The 26,263-nt window shown below is 40.1% G+C and overlaps 1 protein-coding gene across 2 annotated transcripts in view; it reads right to left on the bottom strand.

The window, feature by feature from the left end:
• Positions 1 to 26,263, bottom strand: part of naaladl2 (N-acetylated alpha-linked acidic dipeptidase like 2) — a 482,128-nt gene that overhangs the window by 220,297 nt on the left and 235,568 nt on the right. For both annotated transcript variants that reach the window (XM_080429707.1, XM_080429708.1), the window contains exon 8: positions 23,069 to 23,219. In XM_080429707.1, the coding sequence (XP_080285833.1) occupies positions 23,069 to 23,219 (151 nt within the window). The remainder of the gene's footprint in view (positions 1 to 23,068; positions 23,220 to 26,263) is intronic.

The raw sequence follows: 26,263 nt of genomic DNA, 5'->3' as shown, positions 1-26,263 counted from the left end.
GTGTTGTTGCTGTGAAGTGTAATTATGCCGCCTTCCCCCAGGACAGAGAGATCAAACACAAATAAAGAGATCTGCATAGCTGTTTTTGATTGTGAGCTAGAGTGGACTATAATAGTTTTATGATTTTATGATAACAATCAATGGTGTTAATAGTTCATGTTTATTGCTACCCTGCTTGCACTGTGTCTAAATGCAGAGGGAGTAATTGTGAATTAGTTTAGCAATTTGTTGCCTTGAGGTCAACAGAAAAATTACCAAACACGTTTTTTATCTTAGAATCCGTTTACGTTAATGCAATGTGGTGTTGAAGTTTTGGTTTCAGGCTACTGCATTTCCTCCAAGCTGCAGTACTTTTTATTTCTCTGGATAATTATGTTTTCACAGTGCATCTGACCTGAGAAGGAGCTTTTGTGACATTGTGTTGAGCTGCAAACGATCTTAGTTAAATTAATTGCTCAAATATTATTGAGAACTCAAAATAGATTTGAAATAAAATGGCTCCACTTAAGACAACTTTTTGTATAATAAATAAAATAACCACTTTTTCCTGAACAATTATAACTCACACACAGTATGACACATTAGATCCGGAGCTCGGAATTGTAGCTCATTACTTGCACTAATGGTTTTTTGGCAGTCTGTTTTGCCTCAATATTATCAACAGTCTCACTAACTCCACAAGACACTGAGACAGTGGAGAGCTCTTAAAACGTAATTTTCAAGACACCCAACTTAATAAGGAGGCTAACATTTAGGAACATGTCATTTTTGGCACTTGGCCGCATGTTTCATTTTCATAAATGTATCCATGCAAATACTACATTCTTTATAAGACTCAGGGGGAAAAGTATATGTGACATTATACAGAATGTATTATAATTATAATTATATAAAGATAAGTTTTAGAGAGGAGAGAAAGAGATCATCACTTCCTGTTTTGTATGCTAGTTATACTATGTAGATGTATGGTGGTTACTTGTTCACACATATGTTTTGTTATTTACATACTGTTTGCATAGACATACGGTATACTATTTGCTTGACCACCAATGTTTACCTAATACCCTACTTGGTTACTTTGTAGCATTGCATTTTTTTCTTTGCTTTCTATTAATGTAAATTTGTCATTTGTCATGTGTTGACTGTACCATAATGCAGTGGTTGTCATTCTTTTTCATGTCAAGGACCCCCAAAATGATATGTATTTGGCTGCGGACCCCCATCTCAAAAATATTGTTCCAGGGACCCCACAGAAGCAAAGATTTGAGTTACAAATGTCCGCTTTAAAAAAAAAATATATATATTCAAAGATTTGCACACATTTTCAAGATTTTTCAAAAAATAGCAGATCTACAAGCTCCTAGTGCGACACTCGATGCCACGCTATGAGCTTGTAGATCTGCTATTTTTGAAAATAGTTAAAGTGGTTAAAATGATTGTGACGCTGTATTAACTACTTTTGCTGGGGACCCCCTGGTAACCCCCCAAGGACCCCTGGGGGTCCCCGGATCCCACTTTGAGAACCAATGCCATAATGTACACGGAAAAGTGTCCAATCCTGTGCAAGAATACTGTATTGTACTGTATTTTTGAAGAGCTAAACTATTGCAAAAATGGTTAAAGTGGTTACACAGATGCGTTCCTGGTTTGAATGGGTTAACAATCTATGAAACAGTAGCCTCGATCTCCAGGCTTTTATTGTTTAGTGTTGCTAAAAAATAAAAGCCTGGCCCAGCCCGTCGGTGTACTCGGTATGAGGAAGTGTTTCACTTCCCAACCAACCAGAGTGCAGTGGGCGTCGCTCGTAATGTTGTGTTAACGGGGCGGGGGTTGACGGACAGATCGGTGAACCAATGGGATCAGCCGCAATCTCTCGCCGGCTCTTTACACCCGCCCCTCTATACACGAAATCAGGAGCGTTGGGGCAGTCTAATGAAACAGCAACATAATAGTAATACTGTGTGAAATACTTGGCGTTAGGCTATACAAGCAGCATGCTATAAGATACTCAGAGAATGCAATGCAGAAACTCCTCATGGGTAGCCTATACTAGAGCGGGCCCAAAGAAAGACAATATTGATGCAGACATTGAATTCAGTTTAACTTCAGAGCAATGCCAGAGATTGGATTTCAGTTTAACTCCACAACTACAGTAGCGGAGAAGCAGGTGATCAAAGTGTAGGTGGAGGAGCTGTGTTTTAAACGGATCACCTTGTTATGAGAATGGGCTGTGATGTAGAAACGCCTGATTAGAAACACTTATTCAGTCAGCAGATTGACAGCTGGCAACAGCTGGGGCGCATGACTCTGTTCTCTTACACTCCATTAATTCTTATTCATTCTAAACTATAAATTGAGCACAGTTGAACATGCTAATACTAATAATTATTACACCCACTTCTTCACACAGTTAAACTTGTGATGTGATAATAAGGTGATTCTGATTCTGGTCAATTGGAAATAATTGCAAGTGTATGATCTGTGTGTGTGTGTGTGTGTGTGTGTGTGTGTGTGTGTGTGTGTGTGTGTGTGTGTGTGTGTGTGTGTGTGTGTGTGTGTGTGTGTGTGTGTGTGTGTGTGCGCACATGCGTGTGTGTGTTGATATGCACATACAGTAGCAGATCTACAAGCTCATAGCGTGTCACTTCGTGCTGCGCTACGAGCTTGTAGATCTGCTATTTTTTGAAAACAAATCGTGAAAATGTGTGCAAATCTTTGAATATATATATTTTTAAAGCGAACATTTGTAACTCAAATTTTTGCTTCTGGTGGGGGTCCCTCGCTGGAACAAATTATGTTGAGATGGGGGGGTCCAGACTATGCTGCCACAGCAGTAATTTAGTTTGAATCAACTGAGATTCTGCCCATTTGTTTTTGATGAAGGCTTGAAAGCTTCCTTTTTACCCTTAGTGGATTGATAATGTGCATTAATAATGCTAATTAACTCATGAACCTTGTGTTTATTATTCTTAGTTGTGGTATGCATGGCATCACTTTGATGATGGAGAGGGCCACACTCACTCCAGAGGGCCATATTGCATATACTGTCTCTCCTTATTGTCTCCGCCAGGCCGAAAGGCATGGCGAGAGTATGTTTTCGCCCCTGTCCGTCCGTCCGTGTGTCCGTGTGTGTGCCCGTGTGTGTGTCCGTGTGTGTGTCCGTCCGTCATTCTGTCATTTTGTGTACAGCTAATCTCTGGCACCGTTGGCTTGATCGCAGAGAAACTGTGCACACACACTCCCTGGATGCCAGAGCAGAACCTCTGCCCCACATTTTTCACATGGGCCTGTTATAGCGCCACCAGGAGGCCGCTTTTTGCAAAACACATTTTTGGACAGTACTCCTACAGATTTTGGCCAAAAATCCCCCAAATCGGTACACAGTATCTCTATAGTCATTAACACTCGCATGACTGAGGTTTCATTCTCCTCCACCAAGCCTGAAAAAATATCATTTTGATCCCCAAATCAGGCTATCCTATTGGCCACTGTCTCCCTCTGTTCTCCAGACTAGTTCACACTTTCTCCCCCAAACAGTGGGGGGTTCCATTGTCTTCTAAAAAGCTGAGAGTTGAAACTGGGTTGCCAAATTTTGAGAGAGAAATAAGCAGGCAGGTCTATGAAAGTGTAGGCAGTAGGCTAGTGTGTATTTCTATCTGTCTCCTATATGTCATCATGATTTGTGATTTGTGTATGTGGGGATCTCATTTCTACTTCCATGCAGTGTTGATTTCGTTAACGTTAATTTATTTGAAAATAGCAGATCTACAAGCTCACAATGCATGCTTGTAGATCGGCAATTTTCAAATAGCCAATGTACGTCGCGATGCGACGCGTTGTGAGCTTAAGTACAGTACTTGAGTAAATGTACTTCCCACCACTGCAAATAAGCAGCTACACGACGTCGTGACGTCTTTGTTGAACTGCAACATGGCGTTTGCACTTTGTTCATTTACAGCCTGTACATCTACATAAACGTTCAGTTGTCAAATATAAAGTGCTTACCCCATGGCTATGTTACAATTCACTTCGGGTGGGTATAAGTACCCGTATCTTCAGCATTGTTCAATAAAAAGCATTTCAATCCGATCGGCAGCCATTTTTTCATATATATAATGTATCAAGAGTGCAATACGCCTCCCAACCGATGCGGTCGCGTAGTTGAAAGCAAATGGATAAAATGGCCACCGATCGGATTAAAATGCTTTTTATTGAACAATACGGAAGATACGTGTACTTATGTGGGCCCGTACATAATTGTAACATCCGTGGCCATGCGTTAAGCACTTTACATTTGAAATCTGAACGTTTATGTCGATGCACGGGCTGTAAATGAAGAAAGTGCAAACGCCATGTTGCACGCCACAACGAGCTAACGAGGCTATGCCTAGCTACACGTTGTGGAATACAGTGGAATACTTCCATAGAAACGAGCGGCCTGTTTAGCTGAAAGGTTGGTATAGCTCAAAATGGGGCGGGGTCATCAAACACACGGAGGAAAATGAATGAATAATCCTTTCTGCTGATCAGATCAGAGCCAAAAAAAAGTTATTTAGCTAGTTTCTACTGTTTTTCAACTCGCGAGTTGATGCCTGAAACAAACACCAGGCCTGCTCACAAATGTGCTCAATCCTGCGCAAAATATCTGATCTTCATGCATAAAACAGTTGCTGCGTGACTAGCTGTATGCTTGTAGATCCAATCTTTTCCCACCGCAGTTTGCAGTGAAAGGGAACGTGGAAAATGGGTCGCCAAATTTTGAGAGAGAAATAAGCAGGCAGGTCTATGAAAATGTTACTGCATACATTGTGCCTTTCTGTGTGTCTCCTATATGTCATCATGAGGACCGTTAGCACCTGTTAGGACATCTTCCATAAATAACACTACTACAAAGGTTCCAATCTTTCGGCCATTACAGAGGAATGCACTGAAATCCATCCTTGAATAATGTAAATGTGTGCAATTTAGTAGCTACTTCGTTACAGGTCAGTCAAAGTCCAGAATTAAACAAACAACACAAAATGAAGGAAAACATTGCATTGTATTATGGGGTTTATAGTCGAGGCTAATTTGCACCTAATACCTAAGACCTAATAAAAAATTTGTAATGCTGCTATAAATCTAGTAGCAGCAAGCGAACTATAGTAACTTGTAAACAACCCAGTGTGCAAACTGTGCACAAAACATGTGGGCAGCTATATTATTATTACCATTATAATGTAATTATATATATATATAATTGTAATAATAATAATAATAATAATAATAATAATAATAATAGAAAGACGTGAAAAACAAGCCCAAAGTCGCTTATAATAAGCAGACATGGCAACATGGACTCTGAGTCTGCTCGTCTACGGGCCGCTCTGCGGGGGGTCTAGAGGTGTGAACTGCTCTTGCCTGGGGGAGAGAGGGGGAGAGCGGTCAATTTAGCCAAAATATAACGGTTGGGATGGTATATATGGTATATATTTCATATTTATAATACGTTTCAGAAGAAAAAAAAAACGGAGATGATTTGAAACAAATATTTAGGAAAAGTCATGAAAGGGGAACTTTCTCAGAGCTTCATGAGAGAAGATAATCCACTTTAAATTCTCAAAATCGGTCATATTGATAGCTTAGTCATGCAAGTGTTAAAAGAAACGGCAAATTTCTGATTTTTCATATTCCATCCTGATTGGCAAAAATTGGCTTTCAAAGTTTGCAGGAGTACTCCGTTTCGAACAAAATGCCTCAAATCATGAACACAGCATGCCATTTCCGTGAAATTTTGCTCACACATTCCCATTAGGCCGAGGAAGAAATGCCATTTGAAAATGTTCAAATCAGCCTCATGGTGGCGCTGTAACAGGCCGATTCGTGTTTTTACCTATAACTACACCGATCAGTGTAAAACTTTGTATGCACACTCTCTAGAGGCCAAGGAAAAACCTTTGCCCTGCATTTTTCACATTTGCCTTTTATAGCGCCACCAGGAGGCAGACTTATGTAAAACACATTTTTTGATATTAAGCCCTCAGATTTGATCCAAATTTCACGCAAATAGGTACACATGATCTCTATAGTCATGTGATCAAGACGGATCTGTTTGATTTTTCATATTCCATCCTGATTGGCTAACATTGACATGTAATGTTTGCAGGAGTGGCCCGTTTTGAACAAAATGCCGCAAATCATGAACGCAGCGTCCGATTGTGGTGAAACTTTGAATGCACATTTGCACTACGTTGAGGAACCTTTTAACATTGGCATGTTATAGCGCCACCAACAGGTCAAAATTAGCAAAACACATTTTTAGAACAAAATGCCTCAAATCATGCATGCAGTGTCCGATTGCCGTGCACAGCCTAGGAATAAATGGCACCCTTTTCACATTGGCCTATTATAGCGCCACCAGGAGTCCATAATAACCTACCTGACCTGGTGGAGACTTGTGCTCCGAGGAGCACTTTTTCTAGTTTTAACTTTTTACAGCATTCTATGTCACACAAAAGTAGCAAAAATCTACAATGCGACACGTTTTGAGCTTGTAGATCTGCTATTTTTGCTATTTTTGAATTGGAATCCTGATTGATTTTGTTATTTTTTTATTGGAATCCTGATTTGTTTTGTTATTTTTTAATTGAATCCTGAAAAGTAAAATGTGTATTTAATTTCAAATGCATTTAGTTATACTTATGTTAACTTTATGAACTTAAATACAAATACATTGGACATAAAAAAAGACTCAAGAATTGTGATAATAGTCATTAAGATACTAATATAGACTGAAGTAATTAAAGCTGGTCATGTTTATGATGTTTGCATGTTTGGAATTGTAACAGCTGAAATCAATAATATATCAGCATTCTGATATTAACCTGCGGGCCGCATTAAGTGAATGTGGGGGCCGCATGTGGCCCCCGGGCCGCCAGTTGCCCATGTATGACCTACTCCATCAATAGAACAGCTAAACAGCACACCCGCTCGAGGCTCTGTGGTCCAGTCATACTTAGGCTTCCTAATCAGGCAATCACACTCTACTGTAACTCTCAAGTAGAGTCAAGTGGTGATACAATTAGCCACATGCAATTTACAAGACAACATGTAATTACACTAAATGTAATCATGTGTAGTATACATATACACAAAGTATTTAGTAAATAAACCTGTGGACTTGACAGCCTGTTTTACAACCTGCAATACAACCAAGACATATGTCTGGGACAATGTTCTGTTCAGGTCCCATAGGAGGTCTGAACACACATACTGTAACACTCAGTGTGTGATAAGCCGGCAAACATAATATAACTTGCAGTACTATTGCCCATATACAGTACAGTACAGTACATCATACAGTACATACATCAATGTCACAATACAAGAGAACCCATTCACTGAGACAAAACATCCATAAACTGTTTTAACATGCCTCTTTCAGACAAAAGCCTAACAACTGTTTCTGAAAGATATGTGAGTGTGTTTCTAGGGCACAAAGAGCCCTAGGAACAAAAAACAAAACAAACAAACAAACGTTTGTTTGTTTTTTATTCCAATATAAAGTATTTTTTTTAAAGATACCAGGTCTCATTCAGCAAAATAATGTAAGTGCTCTAGGGAATAACAATTACAGTAGGTTTATTTGACTTAACTAATATATATGAATGACCTTCCTTTTTTTTTAACTTTCATTGTCCAAGTTAACTCAAAATGCAGGTCTTTGAAGGTATCCCACATAATGAATAAACCTATTACAGCATTTAAAGTAAAAAAAAAGGGGGGAGTACATGTATTGCCCACTGAATCCAGATATAAAGGCAAAGGTCGGAGTCTGGCAACAGTGTTTCAACAGAGGGTGCCATTATGTAACTATTATGGATCGGGGCTGTAACCCCTACAGTGGAAAAAGTGGCTACTGAGTCAGTCTGGCAGGGTTTGCTCACTGACTCACATTCAGGGCACACTTCTGAGTGTTTGACCCACTACAGTTGGTGTGTAAGCCTGAGGGAAGACATATAGTGTACTATAGTAGTCCCATCTCAGGGCGATATGCTTCCAAAGCTGCCTGTGTGTGGAAAGAAAGAGAGAACACGAGAGAGAAAAAGAGACAGACAGGGATAGAGGGAGCGAGAACCAAACAGAGAAACACAAAGACAAGGGCCCCTAGTTTGGCACACTGGCACACTCGGTCGATAACAACGCAGCACAGCGTTTTCTGCAATACAGTATCTACCATCATTGAACAGAAGTATATTGTACACCTAAACCATTAATGGTGTAAAAAATAATCTATTCATAGATTAACACATTGGGTGCCAGAGGTTTATTAAAATATTATACGTTGAGTGCCTGCATTTCTTCCATCCACTTGCGTTAAACGTTTCGTGCTGTGAGAAGCCCCGACGAGGAAGTGCATGTAAACAAAGCGTGCGTGCGAGACGGCGGAGGGTCCCGACTAACGCCTGGAACAATAATATTTCCAACGCGACCCTCCATTGCAGCGTGATCGCCGATCGAAAACGGCTCGTTTCCACCACATTAAAAAGAAATGGAGATATTAAGCTTTTAGTCAAGGAGATAACATTGAAAACGCCGACCGGAAGGATTTTTGACATGGAGCCAGATCCATGCTCTTCTTCTCAGAAACTCCTTGGGTGATGTCAAAGTTTCGTTTTAGCGCCCCACGTGGCCCACATGTATAAAAATAGAATTGGGTCAAAAACGGTCCGGACCGTTTTCGGCACTTCTCGTTTGGACCCTCAAAAACGGTCCGGACCGTTTTTGGCATTCAATGTGTTAATCGCGATGCAGGCCTGGACGATCATGAATCGATTCACAAATGGCAAAAATAATGTTATCATATTGATAATTGCACAGGTTTATATGTTGTTCAGTACATCTGACTGCTTGTATTGACTGGTGAAAAAGTTGCCATGTTGTGCAGTAATAATATAGAGTTAGAGTAGAATTGAATCGAATTGTTACAAGGTTAATCGTAATCGAATTGAATCGTTACCTGGTGAAACTTAATCGAATTGGATCGTGAGGGCAGTGCCAATGCACACCTCTAAAAATGTATATATATATACGCGTGTGTGTGTACACTATGTGTGATTAACTTTTTTTTTGTGTATATATAACTTTTGCAGCTTTGACAATTGTAAACTGTCAATCACATTTGAGGAGAGCTGTGGAAGGAACAGCTAGAGGAGAGAGAGGGGTAGAGAGATGGAGGAGAAAGAGAAGAACAGTGTAATTGGGCAGAGGAGAGCCAGTAAGTGGAGGCTCTGTGATTATTTTGCCTTACAACGCTTATTGCTATTCTGCCTTATTTTATTTTTAGGAAATAAAATTAAACAACATATAGCAAAGAAAAGAAAAAAAGAGGGACAAAAGGAGAGAAAGAAGAACCATACTAAAATAATATAAGATTCTAATTTCCATTTGTTGTGTCATCTTGATGTCTTTAACCTGATTTATACTTAATCATACAACGTGTGATTGTTAAAATCTTACTGGAACCCATCTTATGTCATTATTCCCATCCTGCCCCATATCATTGTACCTTTAACGCATTATGTTGCAAACACAAAAATCACAGTGTACATTTTCAAAATGAACGAAAATAATACATTCTCAATTTATAAAAGTTATAGCTTCTTTTTAGGTTAGGTTTTCGACTGTGATTTCCATCAGGCGTTTTATGTGGAGCATTCTTTTGTCCTTGGTCGTCCCAAAAGAACACACACACACACACACACACACACACACACACACGCACACGCACACGCACACGCACACGCACACACACGCACGCACACACACATGCACACACACACGCACACACACACACGTCGGAAAAAAATCATTGCTCCAAATAGAGACCTGCTGGGTCTTAACACCCCTAATAGAGTGTTACAGGGGACAATTTTATAAAAAAGTATTGGTCCATGAAGGACAAAACACAGATCCACATGGCACGGTTACACCTTCCGGTGCAAGGTTATAGCTGCAGATGAATAAATGTTGTATTGTAAGTTATTGCCATGTTATTACCATATACTGTATTACATATATGTGTTCATATTCTACTGGCTGTAGCAGATTCCTATAGGCAAACCATCTATTCTCAGTGTTCTCCTGGGTATACTGAGGCAAGCTAGACACAGATGTTCAAATTTCCCCCCGGACTCTATTCTTGCACACATGCACCTCGGAAATGGCACACAAAAAAACCCTTCTGCAGGGGGAGCAACTGTCTTGAGAACGGCAATAATTATGCCAACGCAATTAAGCAAACATGCTCCACTTTAGGTGCCTCTCAATTTTTAAGTCAGTTAAATTTGGATTCAACAGGACCAAAGTTGGTTTCCACATAAAGAATTTCTACACCTCGACCACAACTGAGCCAGAGACATTGGCCGTGTAATACTACTGTGACAAAATTAATAGATGTGTGGAAAACCAATTATCCAAAAAGAAGATACAGTACAATATAACTGAGTAACATGACTTTGATAAGCATGTCAAACTTGAGAGAAAAAGAGAAAAGGGGAAGCTTTGTGTTTTCGTCTGAGAAAGGTAAACAGGGTGAAATGAAGTAAATAACTTGATACTCAGATATATCTCTGATTCTTTAATTGAGTATTTGCTCTCTCTCTCTCTCTCTCTCTCTCTCTCTCTCTCTCTCTGTACAGTATCTGTTTCTTTCTCCCTCCTTGTCTGTCTGTGCCACAGTCTGTGACAATACAAACACCTCATTCTGTTATAGTGTCATCTTGCTAACTGGCTCATCGGACTACCTTGTTATCCAAGTCAAACAGCTATAGACCAAAATAATTTGCAGCACATTTCCATAATGTTATTGACTGAGTGCTAAGGTGCTGTCCTGCATTGGAGATATGAATGTGAGGGCGCGCACACACACACACACACGCACACACTTGCACACACGACCTGTGTTATTTGCATGTCTATTACCACAAAAACCCATGGCTGTCGACATGAGACGAGGGAGCCAATTTGAAGCTCCGCTGCACATCCAATGTCCTCCCTGGTTCAACATATCAAGAACCCAAGGAAAAGACAGAGAGAGAGAGCCAAGCATTTTGGGACCCACAAAGTATAGCATAATGAAGGCCCAGTGTGTCCTTTAGTGGGTTAAACACACACACTTGGCGCGCATGATGGATCACCCATGAAATAGGCTGTAAGGCGAAGGTTCAGAAAGGTCTGTGTGTGATTAATTTTTTAACTAGAGTGAGTTTGTGTATCTGCTTGAACATGACGGCTACGGTTACTTTTGAGGCTGGTTCCATGGACAAGACAATAAGTAATACTCTGGAGGCTTGGCAAACTATGGTATAGAACGCCCTTACAATGTAATTAACCCATTAAGACACAGAGTGCTATGAGCTTGTAGATCTGCTATTTATTTATTTTTATCGTGAAAATGTGTGCACATCTTTTTTTCTCTACATTTTCAATAATAACGGATCTACAAGCTAAAATGTCTCACATCTGTGCTTCTGGGGGTCATGTTGTGATGGGGGGGGGGGGGGAGCTTGTAGATCTGCTATTTTTGAATAGCCAAAGAAATCTGAAAATGACAGATTCTTTCCCGGACTAAATGGAATTAAAACCTTGAAGCATGTTGATCTTTGGTAGAACCTTGGGTTGTATGGGTACTTGGGCATGTTAACAAGGCAGAATATATACTTTTAAAATATTTTAATACTCCCTTTAACCTGCCCTTCCTGGTACACTAGCACTAGCATCCCCAAGATCCTTAAAAAGAAGCTGCAGACCTCTAAAAAATAAATGAGTTTGGCTGATCCTTAAACTCTATCCCCAAAACAAATCTTTTCCCCTGTTCACTGAATTAGCCTCCAGTGGCAGAGAGAGGAGTATCACATATAAAAATGTGTATGAGTCACAGGATTGTAAAAAACAATTGGTACCCATATAAAAGGTATCTAGTGCATTTACTTTTCTATGCTTAGTAATGTAAAGTTATTAGAGGGAGCTCCACAGATGTTGTACCATGCAGACAGTGTTGTAAAGTAACTAAGTATATTTACTCAAGTACTGTACTTAAGTACAATTTTGAAGTATTTTTACTTAACTTGCGTATTTCCAATTTTCAGTACTTTTACTTCTACTCCATTACATCTCAGAGGCAAATATTGTACTTTTACTCCAGTATCAATTATTTGAAAACTTTAGTTAGTAGTTACTTTGTAGATTTAGATTATTAATACAAAACATGCATTAACAACGTCAGCCCTATATACATTTTGGCCATTTGAAAACAGGCGATCTACAAGCTCATTGTGAGCTTGTAGATCGGCTATTTTCAAAGGATTTCAATACATTTTATACATTTGATGTGGAGATGTAAACTCACCATACGGTATAATATGATTTCATAACTTAGCCCTAACTGACCCACAATTAATGAGCACAAGGCTTATTTCCTTCTATCTTTCTTACACTATTCAAGCGACAAAAAAAAGCTCAGTAGGAACTTGGTATTTAGCGAGCATCCATTATTAAAATTGAAAGCCTTTTGAATAATTACACGATTCCTGCTGTGATTCCGGTTCAACTTTATGTCACATACAGTAATTACTCCACAACGGAGTTGCATTAGTGTGTGATTGTTCCGTTATCCCTGACACAGACCTAATCTAGTCCTATCTGCGAGCGTGCATTAACCCGCTCAAACCCGGGAACGCATCCGTGTGTCGTTTTTAGATTTCTTTGGGCTATTCAAAAATAGCAGATAATACAAGCTCATCTGAGGATTCTACAAATGTCTTCTAAATCCAAACAGTTTTGTTTTTTTAAACTTATGTTGCTTTAATATCAGTGGTTCTCAAACTTTTTCATGTCAAGGGCCTCCAAAATGATATGTATTTGGCCGCGGACACCATGTCAAAATATGTAGTTCCAGGGACCCCCCAGAAGCGAAGATTTGAGTTTAAAATGTTTGCTTTAAAAATATATATATTCAAAGATGTGCACGATTTTTCCACGATAATTTTTTTTTGTTGCAGATCTACAAGCTAAAAAAATAATATATCGTATATCGTATATAGTATAGTATTATCTGCTGCAAAAATAGCAGATATACAAGCTCATAGCTTGTATATCCCCTTGTATATCTGCTTTTTTTTTTTATTCCCAAAGAAATCTTATAAATGACACACAGATGTGTTCCCGGTCTTAATGGGTTAATAAATCATATGGAGAAACTTTCAGAAGCTTTAACCTCCATGCATAATTCAGGCAGTACCAATGCTAATGCTACAGACGCACAGCTCCCACATTCAGCCATAGCATTGTCCCACTAAACAGCCAATTAGCAGTAATGAAGCCGCAGCGATGAAACCAACTCGCAGTATAAGGATGAAAAGAGAAGCTACTTTTCTCTGTTTGAGCTCAATTCCCCAATGAAGTTACTAAACTTAGTTTTCACCTTGGAACTCATTTCTGTTAAGTCTGTTTGATAGTTTCACTATACAACCTACAGTACAGTAAGAGCTCTTTCTTTGACATGCTTTAATCCACTAGGACCTGGAACGCATCTGTGTCACTTTTTCATTTGAGCTAAAAAAAAAGCCTTATTTTACACTTTGGCTATTAAAAAATAGCAGATATACAAGCTCATAGCTCATAGATATGAGCTTGTAGATTTTGTTGAAAAATTGTGAAAATGTGTGCAAATCTTTGAATATGTACTGTTTTAAACATTTTTAACTCAAATCTTTGCTTCTGGGGGTCCCTGGAACAAAATATTTTGAGATGGGGTCGACGGCCAAATACATCATTTTGGGGGTCCTTGACATGAAAAAGTTTGAGCACCACAGATATAGAAACATACGTTTTTTCAGAATACTGTTAGGATTTAGAAGACATTGTAGAATCGGCTTCAGGTCTTAATGGGTTAAAAGGATCCCTGGCTAATAAGCCAAATATGCCTTAATACATTATAATTGTCCTCTATAACTAAATTGTAAAAATGTAAAACACCTTAAATATTGTATTTATTTTATAAAAAGTTCATCTTTCACTCAATAGGGGCAATGCCCGTTACTAATTGATGATGTCATTTGTCCATGTGTGGTCCAGCCCTATGGAATGTATGGAATGCATGTGAAAATAAAAAAACAACTTAATACTTACTATAAGGTATTATGAACATCAAATCAATATATTGATTTGATAATATATATTTGAAAATATAGTTTTTTGCACATGCATTCCCTTAATTCCATAGGGCTAGACCACACATGGACAAATGACATCATCATTGCCCCTCTTGAGTAAAAGATGAGCCGTTTCTAAAATATATAAAATATTTAATATAAATATTTTTAAAATACTTTTTAGTTATAGAGGGCAATTATAATGTATTAAGGTATATTTGGCTTATTAGCCAGAGATCCTTTTAACCAATTCCAAATCAATCTTGTTAAAATATTGACATCAACATGAAGCAATTTGATCCGACTCAGTGAGTGATTGCTTTGAGATTGCTGCTGCATTTGCTTTTAATTTCAGAAACTAAACAAAACAAAAAACAAGTAAGGAGCTTATAACTTTCTCATGATGAACTACAAGCATAAAAAAAAAAGAAAATCATGTTGGTAGCTTGTTCAAATCTTTTTAGTTAACTGCCTGGCTTGAGAGCTAATCAGTGAAATTTAAATGTGTCCATGTAATCTCAATTCACTCAAGTGTGATGTCAAGGATTATATGGCCCCATACATCTCCATTCCATGCCCCTCTACCCAGCCGCAGCCATCATAACCTCATATGAAACAACTAATGAATTCCAATCAAACTCTTACTGCTGTCACAAGGATATGGGGAAGTTCAACCATGATAATGTGGCAAAATAGAATAAATGTTATGCATATTAAAGGTCAATTATGCTTTTTTTTTTTCAAATAAAATGTTATTTAGTCAAATCTGTATGGTAGAGTCTATTAATACAATCTACCTTATACAACTGGGGTGGTTGTATTTGGTCTAACAGCTCTTCTATTGAGACATTTTGATCATGTCTAGATTGGACACGACCTTTGACCCGAGGCGTACCCACTGCAGAGGCAGGACAGGCGGTCGCCTGCCCAACTAAGATCTCGCCTCCCCTAGAAAACCCAAATAACCCGAAAACGTGTCATTGCGTGCTTAATGTCCTCAAAGTCCAACAAGCTTTGAACTGAGCAGATTGGACCTTTTGTCCCAGAGATAATGGCCAAAACATCTTGAAAACGGCCACTTTCGCCGGTTTCCGATCGCCGATTTTCGATTGAGTTGAAATGTATTTTTTGGGGGGTAATAGAACCCGTTTCTGGTTTGGTCAAAATTCAATTTCTCCCCAAAGCAAGCAGGCAAGCTCTATCAGCTCAGTGGTAAAAGTTTCAGCATAGCACTATACATTACTCCTCAACACTGCTTTGGTCATTAGTAAACACTCGTGTGAAATTTGCAAGGGATTCGGACATTTGTTGTCCTTGTCCAAGAGCAGTGCAATTACCATCACACATACCTCCCTCCGTTGGTTCAAATGAAAGATTGTAAATGTCTTATGTATTTTTTTCATTGTCTGTATTGAGCAAAGGTCTGTTGGACTCTCCTCCAATCAGCAGGCAATTCCAGAGACATTAACAATATGGCTCAATATTCTACAGAAGACCTCGAGCGCTGCGCCCTTCCTCCACTCACATCTGCATGGCAATGATTGTTCGTTTAAAAGGACAAAAAAAGAAGAAGGAGAAAAAGAAGCGTTCTGACATTCTTTAACCACCCCACGTTCAAATCAATATGCTAATGACTACATGTTCTATTCAAAGAACTCTTTTGACTTCCGTGGGGGTTTTCTAAATAACCCAGGGGAGCCAGTAGAAAAGGCCCACCTGTCAACCGGTGCAGAAATTAACATGGGGAAAATGATTTGAACTGGCTCTCTGGTGGGTGTGCTAGCGCTTACAAATGGGTCACCGGAGGAGCCAGGAGAGACGTGCAAGTTGGGGGGGGGGGGGTGGGGGGGAGAAAGGACGGCCGCACATTAAAGGTTAATGCAATCATGCACAGCCGTAAGGAAGGGGTGGATTATCTCCAAGAGACTAGCGGTGCAACGGCAATCACATGTTTGATGACCTGCGGGTAGTGGCAGTGAAGGGCAAAAATCTTCAAAATACAAACAACGGAAATGACACAAATTAAATTCTAAGGGGAGAGGAAATCGTAATGCTACCAGAGGGGCTCCAAACTTGGCAAAAGACACGAGGCATTTCTGAAAAGGAAATATATGCCAGAATCAATTATTTTTTTGGACAAGAGAAAAGACAAAACGGCTCCAGCGTGCCCTCTCTGTATTTCTCTCTTGTTGCTGGGTTCTCCAGTGTCTACTGAAACATGGCATTTCTTTGTCAGGCAGATTGCCCTCTTGTTGCACTGGAACAAATATGCCCCCGAATCGGCAGCTGCAAACACAAAAGCTGTTCAAAATGGGCAATAAATAGCAACAGTTGCTGTAGACATTCTTTGAATATGATATTATTCGCAGTGGTGACAATTTGAATTCAATTACAGCTACCGCATATTTGTATTTATGGGGTAATTAGACCGTAATAATGCATAATTCTGAGTACATCTGGAAATAGTCACAATGCGTAATTCATGATTCCATAGCTGTGGAAAAGCATTTAAGTCCCTGTCACTTGTTTAATGAAATGATTTGTTATTTTTTTCTGTTTCAACTATAACTCACATAAGATTTTATCTACACAGAAAAATGCTCAGTGTTCATTTATCCATTTGCAATCTGGGAGCCCATTCTGTTAAAAAATAACAAAAATAATTGTAATTGAAAATATTTCTGGAGAGATTCATCCAGTTGTATTTTGAGTTAAATTAACACTCAGAATGTTTCTGTGTACTGGTCCTGAAAGCTGGTCAAACAGTGAAAACCACCATTGCCTTGTCTTATTATAGCCCGCTAATTAGAATAATACAAGCATAGAATAAATCAATCAACCAAAAAACAAACAAAGAACGAGTCAATAATTTAAAATGTATTAATAAAGATAAGACTATCTTGGGGGGAATATTTATGCACATCAAACACTGATCACCTCAATAGCCCAATCTGATCACCTGGTATATATTAAAAAAAAAGAGGTGGTTGCCCATCCCCTGTTGTAATTTATGGACTATCTTCACTCAGGGACCTTATGCACAGATCAAAGCAACATGGTCTCTATAACAGACTAGATGAATGCTGGAACACTATGTAACAACCAGAACACAAAACACCTGCTGAAGTAATGCAGGCAAACACTGCTGGCTCTGTGGGGGATTTGGCAGACACCTCTCTATTTTTCTCCTTCCCTTGTGCAGTATACGTGACATCGCTGTGCATGCACACATGGAGAAGACACATGTATTGCATGTGCACAAACAGGCACACACATGTGCACACACACACACACACACACACAGATCTGCTGATATGCACACACACGCTCAGTCACTCTCATCCAACAGCATGGCCATGCACGCACGCACACATACTGTATGTGCGTGCACACACACAGATACGCACGCCTGTACGCAGTGGTGTAAAGTAACTAAGTACATTTACTCAAGTGCTGTACTTAAGTACAATTTTGAGGCATGTTTACTTTAGTAGAGTGTTTCCGATATTCTATTCTATTACTTCTACTCCACTACATCTCAGAGGAAATTCAGGCAAATATTGTACTTTTACTCCACTACAATTATTTGAAAACTACAGTTACTTATTATTACAAAACATGCATTAACCACTTCAGCCCTGTATACGTTTAGGCCATTTGAAAATAGCCGATCTACAAGCTCACAATGCGTCGCGATGCGACACATTGTGAGCTTGCAGATCAGCTATTTTCAACTTGTGAAATGGGACATTCTGCATAATGAGTACTTTTACTTTTGTGACTTTAAGTATATTTAATGCCAATACTTTTGTACTTTTACTCAACAGAGTATTTCTACATTGCAGTATTGATACTTTTACTTAAGTGAAAAGAATTGAGTGCTTTTTCCGCCACTGCCTGCTCTCACACACACACACACACACACACACACACACACACACACACACACACACACACACACACACACACACACACACAGAAGGGGGAGAAGGAAGCAACATGTCTCCGATGACAGAGGCTTTGATTTACTTTGGCGTTCCCAGCAGAGAGCACATGACAATACAGCAGGGGATATAATACTACAAGGAACACTCAAATTAACAACCGGAGGAGAAGCAGGCGGACGAGACATAAATACACACACATCTGAATACCAAAATAATAAATCAGGAGGACGAAAACAAACTGTAGGACACATTATGAAGTCCATTGGCCAACTATAGATTTATATTTAGGCAGCGTGTTGTTCACTAGGGACCACTCCACATATATACTTCCATCTCTCTCTCCGCCAGGCCCCTCGAAGGCCAAGTGTGGAGATTATGTTTTCGCCCCTGTGTTTTTCTCAGTGGTGGAAAAAGTACCCACATTTCTTACTTAAGTAAAAGTATCGATACTGCGGTGTAGAAATACTCTGCTCCAAGTAAAAGTCCGGAATTCAAAATGTACTTGAGTAAAAGTACAAAAAGTATTGGCATCAAAATGTACTTAACACATTGAGTGCCAAAACCATATTAATACGGTTTTGCAAATACACCCGTGGAGTGCCAACTTTCCTAAAAAACGTATATATACGGTTGTTTTGTCTTTTTGTTTTTTTTGTTTATTTCCATGCGGGAGGGGCTAGAGCAGCTCTGGGATCACCCTAGGCAATTCTGAGAAGGAAGGGCCAGATGGATCATCGTGTCAAAAACATGGCTCCCCATCCGCTTCCGGTCTATTTCCTTCTCTAAAACGCCTATAACTCAGAAACTTTTTACGCTGGGGAAAACAACTCATTTTGCATCCGCGATCGCTCCGCCATTGTTACTCGCGTGAGAGATGTTATCGTTCCAGCCGTTAGCCAGGACCATCGGGTAAAATGGAGGCATGCTTTTTTTTCGCTCGTCATGGAGTCTACAGCTTTAAACAGCACAATGGAGCTTAACGGTGAGATTCCCGGCACCGAACGTATTCTGTTATTATAACATTCTGGCACCCAATGTGTTAAAGTACCAAAAGTAGAAAGTATTAGGCCTACTCATTGTGCAGATACCCATTTCACAAGTTTTAAAATGTCTAAAAATCTTTTGAAAATAGCAGATCTACAAGCTCACGATGCGTCGCATTATGAGCTTGTACGTCGGCTATTTTCAAATGACCGAATTGTATATAGGGCTGAAGTGGTTAATGTAACAAAAGTTTTCAAATAATTGTAGTGGAGTAAAAGTACAATATTTGCCTCTGAGATGTAGTGGAGTAGAACTAAAAGTACTGAACATTTTAAATAGTAAAAACACTTCAAAATTGTACTTAAGTACAGAGTAATTGTACTTAGTTTACACCACTGTTTTTTCTAGGGCTAATCTCACAAACCAGTGGACCGATCTGCACCGAATGTCTTGTGCATGCTGTCAGTAGGCCAGGGAAGTAAATCCCCAATTATTCTGTTGGCATGTTTATTTTAGCACTTTTGTTTAATACTGGAAGTCAGTGGAGTTTGGATTGCGCTGAAACTTTGCCCAAATATGGCTCTCGGTTCGATACCCGGCTACCCCTGAGTTAGTGTCGAAGTGTCCTTGAACAAAACAAAACACTGAACCCTAGCAGGTTGGTGCCTTATGGTTTCCTCTGCCGTGGGTGTGAGAATGTGTGGGCGAATATAATGCACATTGAAAAGCGCTTTGGATAAAGGCGCTATATAAATAGACCAGTGGTTCTCAAACTTTTTCATGTCAAGGACCCCCAAATTGACACTTATTAGCCCGCGGACCCCCATTTGAAAAGATATGCCAGGGACCCCCATAAAGTTTTTTACGGCTCTAGCAGTGATTTTCAACAATTTTTTGAGCGGTGTAACCGCTCCTATAAGTGGGGTTGGAATCGCTGTACTGTGATTGGCTGATAAGTATTCATACCCTTTGGCGGGGTACTGTGATTGGCTAGCGAGACGCATGACGACATTCATAACCTATAAATAGCACCACGCACTTCAAAAAGATTAGTATTATTTTTTGAAGTGCGCTTCCATCACTGTGATGATAACACCGCTCATTTCACACTGGGTGTGATTTTTGGGCGGTGTAGCCGCCCCTATAAGTGGGGTTGGGACATCTCATTAGTATTAGTTTCCTGCACTGTGATTGGCCCAGCTGGCCCAGTTAGCTGTACTGTGATTGGCTGACTCTATTGGCTGACTCTATTCAGCACTGTGATTGGCTAGCGAGACACATGATGACATTAATAACCTATAAATAAGATTATGGACTTCCAAAAATCAGTTTTTTTTGGAAGTGAGCTTCCATCACTATGATGACCAATAAAGATTATTTTCAATAAAATTTCTTTTTTGAAGTGAGCTTCCATCACTATGATGACCACTGTGATGACCACACCGCCCACTTCACACTGGGTGTGATTTTTTTTATTTCAAGGACCCCCACGTTGACATGCATTAGGCTAAGGACCCCCATTTAATGGCATTTCTATCTCTGGGACCCCAATTTATATTGTAAAATCAATGTTAATGTAACTCTGAGAGTGTACAAATGGAACTAAATGGACCCGTGAGGGTCCATTTAGTTCCATTTGTACACTCTCAGAGTTACAGACCCGTAAGGGTGCGTTTGGTTCCTAACTATCTATCTTTTAGCTGGGGACCCCCGGGAACTCCCTCTACCATTTTTCGACCAAATAGACCATTTGGTACTCCACAGATCGCATGTAACTTCTTTATATATCTTTTTACCCAAAGGAGAACGTGTTGACAGCATGCTGAGATGAAGATGCTTTTCTGCTCATGCGTTGGGAAGTTAAAAAATAATTTCAAGTTCACCAAGAAAGGTGCTTTTCTGTACACAGACAGCTGAGTTACTACAGTAAATGGACAGAATGGGGCCCCGGTGGCTCACCTGGTAAGACTGCATGCATTATAAATAAGGCTAAAGTCCTTCCCACAGCTGGCCCAGGTTCAAATCCCACCCGAGGCTCTTTGTTACTTGTCAAAACCCCCCCCAACACACACACACACACACACACACACACACACACACACACATACATACACCCTTCTGTCTCTAATAAAGCAGGAATGCTGAAAATGAATAAAGACATGGACAGAGCATGTACAGTAGCATTGAAAATGCATGCACCATGACAAGAGCATACATGTTACATGTCATGATCTGTAAGATGCTTTGCATAAAGGATATTATTACGAACTAGTACTAGAGCAACTACTTACAACAAAAACTACAACAACCACTAATAGTAGGAATAGTACTAATAGTGGTAGTAGCAGCAGCAGTACTAGGGCTGGTAACTTTCCTCAGAAATGATATTCGAATATTGGTCTAAAAAATTGGCAGCTATTCGAATATATTTGAATATTATTATTAAAAATAATATCTTTTTTCTATTTGAATTTTTTCTATGTTTATTTGACAGGGACACTAGAAAAAACAATGTATCAAGTGCTCGGATCCAATACAACATATTTTGTTTGTCTTTACAGCCTGGTCTACATCTACACTCGCTAGTCCTGACTTTTGCGTCACTTTTTCCTCATTGGCTGGTCCTTTAGCCAATGAGGGCTCAATGTCCTCTCAGAATATGGGATCTAAAGACGACCCGCAATACTGTGTTCGGCCACTGTATGTGTCTCTATCAACTGTGGCACTGTTCCTCATTTGGCCTTTCAACGTTGCCATGTTTAGTGAGAGAAATAAGCTACCAGGTCTAGGAAAACAAGCCCAAAAGAAGCAACTATAGGCCACATGAGCACTTTCAACCGTCGCAACCTGGTATAATATGACTGTGTCATATCTTGTTTGTATTGTCCCTGTCAAACATTAAAAAAAAATATATATCTATATATTCGAATACTCATTTTCATATTCGAATATACATATTTTACTCATATTCGAAATTCTAATATTAATTTACCAGCCCTAAGCAGTACTGACTTACTGTTTTCAGTTTAATTTTTGTCTAAATTTAAATGCTTAAGCCTTAATAAGGCAACAGTGCATGAATAAAGTATGCTTGGTATGAATAATGAGGTGTCCTTCCTCATCGTGTGTTCTTCCCAGCTGGATTAGCACTGGGAACCGGAGAGCCTTGTGACTGGTGATTGGTGTGAGACCAGACATTCAACATCTGTCTCTCTCTCTCTTACTCACACACACGTGCACATGCACACACACGCACGTGTGCGCCCACACCCACACACCCACACACACCTAGACATCTGTTGTGGCTCTTCGGGGTCTTGCCACAGTGGTACTGGGACTATTACAAGGACTAAAGGTACTTGAGCTGTAATGACGCGTCCCTATTGGCCAGACCGGGCAGGAAACAGGAAGTAGGGGCAAGACTGGGGGGTCAAAGTGGTCAGCCATCTTGGGAGGGTGATTTAAATACAGTAGATAAGAGTCACAGCGATACAATAGAGAGGCAACGTCCTCTGCCTGAGGCCAAGGTAATACATGTGAGTCAGTTCCAGGGATTGCCCACATTCAGTGATAGGAAAGGGATTGTGCTTTAACAAAATCGGAGTATTCAAAAAAAGAAGCTATGTTGCATTAAATATGCATTAAAGTGGTATTATTGTTCTCGTCATTTCTAGCTTATAAGAAGAGGAGAGGAAAAGGTATACTCTGTCTCCATATGTCTTATGTGTAGAGCGAAAACAGGAGGGAGCCTAGTATAGAGCCCTTGGGGATCCATTCAACTAAGTATAGGGTTTAAAATGCTGTGTTTCTGTCGTCTAGCCAAAGTGAAGTATAATAGCAAAATAAGGTGGCAAACGCTGAACTTCCACAATGTTGGAATACAGTTTCCCTCTGCAACGTTGTAAAGTGGAACATACTGTACTGTTATTACTTTATAATCCTTACCAAGGCTAGGGTATCCCGGGGTGGACGGATCTCCTCCAGGGTTAAGTGTGACTCGGAAGGTGTTTTGCCAGATACGCCGGCCAGAGGGGCTGTCACAGGGATCCACATAGAGCAGAGCACCGCCGAAACCCAGCTCAGACAGAAGTGACAGCTGTGGAGAAACACAAAGCCAGATTATGTCAGTAAGAAAGCAGGCGAGCACATTCTGTCACATACAGTATGTATAAAATGGCACAGTGGCTCACACAGGGTTAATCATTGAGGAAATACTGCATTCATTCTGGTGTCCTTGGTGTGTCCCTAAGTACGTACGTACGTACGCGCACACGCACACACACATATATATTTTGTGTTTATATTTTGTTTTAATCTGAAATCATTTCAATGGTATTGGGGCTGTAAAAGCTGTTTGTGTCTGACATCAGTGCATGTTGTTCACCGGCCTGCCCAACCACCCACCTATTTGGCATTTTTAAAGGATCTACACCATGAATTAAAAAAAAAATATATATATATATATATTTAATATCATATTGTTTATGTCCCTCAAACGTTTTTCAAAAGGTTTGAGCCTAAATCAAGCCTCAGATATACTCATTCCAACTAACTTCTCTCTGGCTTATAAAGCACTTTCACCTGCAATACCACATTGTCCTGTTTGGCACGGGGCGCTATTGAGCCAGTTTGTATGCATGTTATGCATGTTATCTCCTGGTTGTGATGGTTGGATAGGCAGTAACCTACGTTACTGCCTATCCAACCATCACCGGATGGTCCCTGATGCCTGACGAGTGACGACGCATTGAGGTTGGACAACTCACTCCATATTTGGGCGTAGCTGCATTGGGAACTCCTTATATAATTATGGCTGAATGAGAGTGACGTCAGAGGTCCGTCCACCCCGCCTGCCCTCCCATTAGCCAATTTTAATATAGAATAGGATTCTGTTATGACTCCAAAACACATTATGTTCTCGAGGTAAATATACCATTATTATTTTTCACAGCAGCCTAACCATTGAAAAAGACACTTCACAACATTGTGCTCCCTTAGGGATTGTGAAGTAAAACCTTGGACTAGCTACTAATTGCAAGATAGATATACAGTATTTCCAGTGCGGGGCAGATGGCTGAGAATGGCAGTATTTTATTGTCGTGCATGACAGATGTAGTGTCCTTGGCGTATATGGGTGTAGATGACTATTTTATTGAAGATATGACACCAGCCATGGCCATTGTCCTCTCATCACAACTCTGTCCTTCACTAGAAAACGGGGACAGGGCCACAACACAGACTATAACACACAAATGCACACCTGCATGCATACACATATCGCTGCACGGGTGAGTGAACGCACACAAGCCTCACGTGCGCACACACGCCGTCATACACACACGCACGCACACACACACACACACACACACACACACACACACACAGCTCTACCAGGCACTGAAGGACAGAGGCATTATTCGCATTATTCGCCTCTGTCCTGTGCTTGTCAGTTGTGTTGTTGTGGTTAAGCTGCTTGACTTTTGGAACCACACGTTTTTGCTGGCCGGCCAGTTCGAATCCTGCCAGAAGGCTACGTACCTCCTACGCCACTTCTACAGTGCACTGTCTGTCCTGTTAGCTGTACCTGGCACTGTCACACAAAATTAAACAATAAGGGAATGGATTGGACTGTCTTTTTCACACATATCTAATTATCAAACATTATGCTTACACACTGTATACAGGGTTGCCAGATCTGCTTATTATAATTTCCCCGCAAGATTTTATTTGAAAATAGCCGATCTACAAGCTCACAACGCGTCGCATCGCGATGCGTTGTGAGCTTGTAGATCTGCTATTTTCAAATAGCTGATATATATATGTTAAGGTGCTCATGTGGCCCATAGTCGCTTCTTTTGGGCTGTTTTTCCTAGACCTGGTTGCTTGTTTCTCTCACAGAATCTGGCAACACTGACTGTATACCAATGTAGATTCAAAATTAAACTTTAACCACTTAAACCCTGTACACCGCGTTGACCCGAGTCCCCCAGGACTCTATACTAGAGGGGGAAAAAAGTCATCTACACCAAATCACTTAGCTGAAAATAGGCGATCTACAAGCTCACAACACACTGCAAAGCAACGTTGTGAGCTTGTACAGTTGATCCGTTATTTTTCGCTGAATGTTCAACCCAGAATAAGGAACGCTAGAGTTCATGTGGCTAAATGGATCCTCACCCCCATGAAATGACATAGATTAGTTCATTCATACTTTATAAAAGTTTAATTAAAAATCTATTACTTCATAATTATAGTTAATAAATCAATAAGGGAGTTTCATGGTTCATGAGGCCTCCCAAAAAACATTTGATCCGGGATCTGGAGTGTTGGCAGAGAAGGTGCTGCCGCATCGTTGGGATACCAACTAATTCCTTCCCTACCCTGGAGGCGAGGAGAGACGAGGCCACTCATAGAGAATTCATTAGGCTACTGAGAGAAGGGACCAGTCCAATGATCCAGAGCCTGTCTAGTGTCTACAAACACAAATCGCTGCAATTTAAAGGGCAGGACCACTTTGGTAGGGGTTGATTGATTAGAAATTGATAATTAAAAATGTGCTCCTCATTGACTTACATTGTACGGTGAAACAACTCTCAAAGTCACTCTTTTCCCACAGGGACTTTGAACATTTTTTTTTACACAACGTGGCTTCCACAGCGTTTCAACGATCATCTATTTAAGGTAATTACACTGGCAAGGGGATAAAAAAACGATGTTTAATATCAAGGCGGGCAATGTGTTAACACATTCGGTGCCAGAGTTGTATTCAAAAAGTGAGATCTCACCGTTTGTAACGCTACGTTGTTTACAGCTGCATACTCCACGATGAGCACCCGATTGTAAACAATATATGCGTGCACGATGGTGGATGGTCCTGGCTAACGCCTGGAACAATAACATCTCTCACGCGAGTCAGCACGGCGGAGTGATCTCGCATCGAAAATGAGTGGTTTTCCCCACTGTAAAAAGTTAAGGAAATATGGAGTCTTTTTTGCAAGGAGATAGAATGGGAGCGGACGGGAGCCAGTTTTTTTTGGCACGGTGATACATCTGTCCCTTCCTTCTCAGAGTCACCGAGGGTGATTCCAGAGCTGCGCTAGCCCCCCCCCCCATTGTGGAAAAAAAGAAAGAACAAAAAAG

This window comes from Gymnoscopelus braueri (assembly GCF_963280865.1).
Source record: "Gymnoscopelus braueri genome assembly, chromosome: 6".
Lineage (NCBI taxonomy): Eukaryota > Metazoa > Chordata > Actinopteri > Myctophiformes > Myctophidae > Gymnoscopelus > Gymnoscopelus braueri.
Note: the sequence above shows the minus strand (reverse complement) of the source record. Positions and strands in the feature narration are given on the sequence as shown.